Source organism: Buceros rhinoceros, unplaced genomic scaffold (assembly GCF_000710305.1).
Source record: "Buceros rhinoceros silvestris isolate BGI_N320 unplaced genomic scaffold, ASM71030v1 scaffold727, whole genome shotgun sequence".
NCBI classification, from domain to species: Eukaryota; Metazoa; Chordata; class Aves; order Bucerotiformes; family Bucerotidae; genus Buceros; species Buceros rhinoceros.
Genome location: NW_010420225.1, coordinates 68766 through 72078, shown reverse-complemented (window position 1 = coordinate 72078; position 3313 = coordinate 68766). Strand labels below are relative to the sequence as shown.

At 48.7% G+C, this 3313-nt stretch overlaps 1 protein-coding gene across 1 annotated transcript in view; it reads right to left on the bottom strand.

Moving 5' to 3' along the window:
* Positions 1 to 916: 916 nt before the first annotated feature.
* The window catches only part of WWC1 (WW and C2 domain containing 1), a 38009-nt gene continuing 35612 nt past the window's right edge, over positions 917 to 3313 (bottom strand). The window contains exons 20-22 of the mRNA XM_010139206.1: positions 2606 to 2836; positions 1730 to 1851; positions 917 to 1237 (exon numbers count right to left, since the gene is read on the bottom strand). Coding sequence (XP_010137508.1) covers positions 1171 to 1237; positions 1730 to 1851; positions 2606 to 2836 — 420 coding nt within the window. The 3' untranslated portion in view covers positions 917 to 1170. The remainder of the gene's footprint in view (positions 1238 to 1729; positions 1852 to 2605; positions 2837 to 3313) is intronic.

The window sequence follows — 3313 nt, the reverse complement described above, 5'->3', positions numbered from 1 at the left end:
CTCTGACAGCAGTGGGGGCACGTCAGTAAACGGAGAGAGGCAGGGAGGAAAATCAACACACCCTGTCAGTTACAGCGTCTGATGCGACACAGGCACTGCACATCTTCAGGGACGCTGGTGAGGAACGTCCCCTACAAGAGGCACGAGCACAGCAAGGAGCAGCCCGGCACAAAGATGCTGGGGCTGGGGTCAGCAATACTACGGGCAAGGTAACATTTTTCTGTAACAAAACGGGGCAGGCGAGTTGCTTCTCTGTAGCACCTTTGGTAAAGCCTAGATTTAGAACAAAGGGAAAATCCCAGGAGCACCCAAGTTACTCCAGAGCGCATCCACCAGCTACCTTTCAGAATACCTGGTCTGAAGGACCTACGGAGCAAGGCACGCTAAAAGCAACGTTCTTCCCGCTAGTGACAGAAGAAAACAAACACAACATACTTCCAGCTAGTGACAGTAGAAAAACACACACAATTTAGGGGCCAGCTGCTGACAATATTCACACGGGACAAAATGCAAGAGGGCAGGTTTGTCCAGAAAGGTCACTTTATTGGAAAAACCTAAAACGGGCTTAAAACCTGCAGCCCTCCTCCCACAGGAGTGGTTTCAATGGGCTCCCCAAGTCACCTACCAGACCCATTACAGACATGAGCTGCAGTACAAGTGTTAAAAGTGCAAGAATTCCGAACTTCACACCCACTTTTATGACCTGGCGGGAAACACAGATGCTTCACAGCTCACAGAGAATTCGTTCACAGCACTTGGGAGTCAGGCCCGGCTCCCTGCATTCCCCACGGGGTACAAGACACGTCACTCGGCAGACAGTCCGATGCAGAACATCATAGAAGGTGGGGTGAGGTTCCTTCAAATGGATTTTATTGCAGTAAAACCTCTAAAAGGCAGAGCTGTACAAAAAGTCTAAACGCTGCGTTTGTTCTTATTTAAAATTCTATTTCCCAAAAATACATTCCTAAATATACAAACTATACAATCTTGTCACTTTAATGCTGGTTTCTGTGATGATATAACTTTAACCTAAAAAATCTTCAAAACATCCACATACTGACAAAAGCTCTAATATACAAATGCCTTGGTACCTTCATAATACCACATAAATAACTTCAAAACCCCAACCGCCTTTGTAGAACTGTCCGGAAAGGAAATACTTTGCGGTGATCACACGTCGTCCGCAGAGAGCGTTGGCATGTTCATCCTGGGCCGCGTGAAAAAGGCCATTTTCTCTCTAAAAGAAGATGATCAGTTGTTAAGGCGACGGAAGTCTTAGCAGAGAAGTCCTCACCCACAGCAGCTTATGCCACCCACTGTCACCATGGAGCAGCAGCTCCTCCTCCCAGAGCCTGCCCCTTGGACACGAGGCGTCCTTGCGGTGACACAGCGCTGACCCCAAAGAGCCATTTGGGAAAGGGTCGGGTCTGGGGGTTCCTAGGTGTGGTGCTCAGGGGCGCAAAAGTCTCTTCTACACCAAACAGAGGGTTTGTGAATTGTGGCCAGGCAGGGGATGATTCGGAGTACTGCCGGGTGCTCTGGGATCACAGCAGCGTGCAGCTAGCTTCCCCCGCTCCCGGAGCTTGTACTTCGATACGAAAATACAGAAGTTTTTGTTCAAGCAGATTACTTAACTACTCTGCCTTCCTCATCAGCATCTTCATCATCCACAGAAAAATCATGGAGGCAGTCAATTTCCTCCCCCCCCTTACCAGAGACCTGTGGTTACCTGAATGACTGGACTTCCAGAGGCTCCTTCCGACTCTGCCCTCGCAGCCTGTGGACGTCCTTGGCAGCAGCTCTCATCATTTTATCGGCCTTGAGCTCACACTTGTGTTCCGTTTTTTCCACCTAAACAAATAATGGAAAAGAGCTGTTTATGTTTCTAGGAGGAATCACTTTATCCCAACTACTCTCCAAATACAGCAGTGTATCAGCTGCAGGCCTAAGGGGTTCGGAAGCTGCTGACTCTGGAAGTCAGGCGCTAAACATCTCACCATTGAAACGCAGAGAGCTTTCTGTAAGGTCTCCTGAAGCTTCACCTACCTTATCTGTAAATACATTTCTTTTGAAGCTAATGATTTTTATTTAACCCCTCTCCAGGACAGTGATAGTGCAATGCAATACAACTTTCATAAAAGCAAACAAAATGGTTTAATGAACTGTGTGTTGAAATTCTTGGTCATTAGTTCAGCATCCTTCCCACCCCTGCTCTGCAGTCCACCCTCCGTAACCAGAAAGATAGATACAGCTGAGCTCTTAAAGCCGGAACATCTGCTGTCGTCTGACTTACCGTGTCACATGCGCAATGATCCCATTCCAAAGCCAAATGTCATCCACACGCAAGTTTCATGCAGCCACATGCTACCCATGCAGACACAACGGCTACCTTCCCAACCCTCACGTCTGTGGGAAGGCAGGCACGGACCCTGCCGTTTGTAGATACCCCCCTGAGAAGAGCCAGACACTCAAGGACTGCAGCCTCTATGGCAGCCGCTTGCTTGATGGAGCCTTAAATGGAAGATGCGAGTGACTGTCGTGCTAAGGCTTTGTTTCCTGGCTCTCCAAATACGCTGAATACAACCCGGAGGCGGGTATTACTCACTCGCTTTTCCACGAGCCTCAGCAGCAGTCGAAATCTCTCATCATCCTTCACCCACTGCGGCAACTCTTTTTCACCCTGACTTTGAGCTTGTTCCAGCTGTTCCTTCAGTTCCCTCAGCACCGAGATCTCCTGAACCAGCCGATCGTGCCAGGTTTTTGAAGCCTGCAGGTCCAGCTCCAGGTCTAGTGAGGTGCGGATCAGGCGCTCTGTACCAAAGGACTTGACTGAAGGCTAGAAAAGGTGTACGAACAGTGATGAGAGGTGTCCTGACCACTCCCCCACAAAGGGCCAAATACATCACGAGCCCCATCTTCCCGACACTTCTCTCCACACAAAGTGTCTCTATTGATCCTGCTTCCCAAAGCACAAACTCAAGCAAGACTTATAGATAAGCCTTTTGATTTTGGAGTTTCTACTGAACTTCTTCCTCGGCAGCTTCTCTAAATCAAGTCTTGCTTGCACACCTTGCTCCCAAGTCTAACGTCTCGTCTTCAGATGAATCCATAACATGGCAGAAAAACCTGTGTTTGTTTTTTTCCAGTGACACATTATGTTGCCTCCTGCTACATTTCAAACACAAGCTGCCTCGGTAAAACTATCTCGTTGGGAGCTCAGCATCAGTATCCCAGGGGAGTTTCAGTGATTTCCATCACAGTAGGCACAGGGGTTCATTGTGTGCCATGGAGCCACTACAACAGGGTTGCCCGC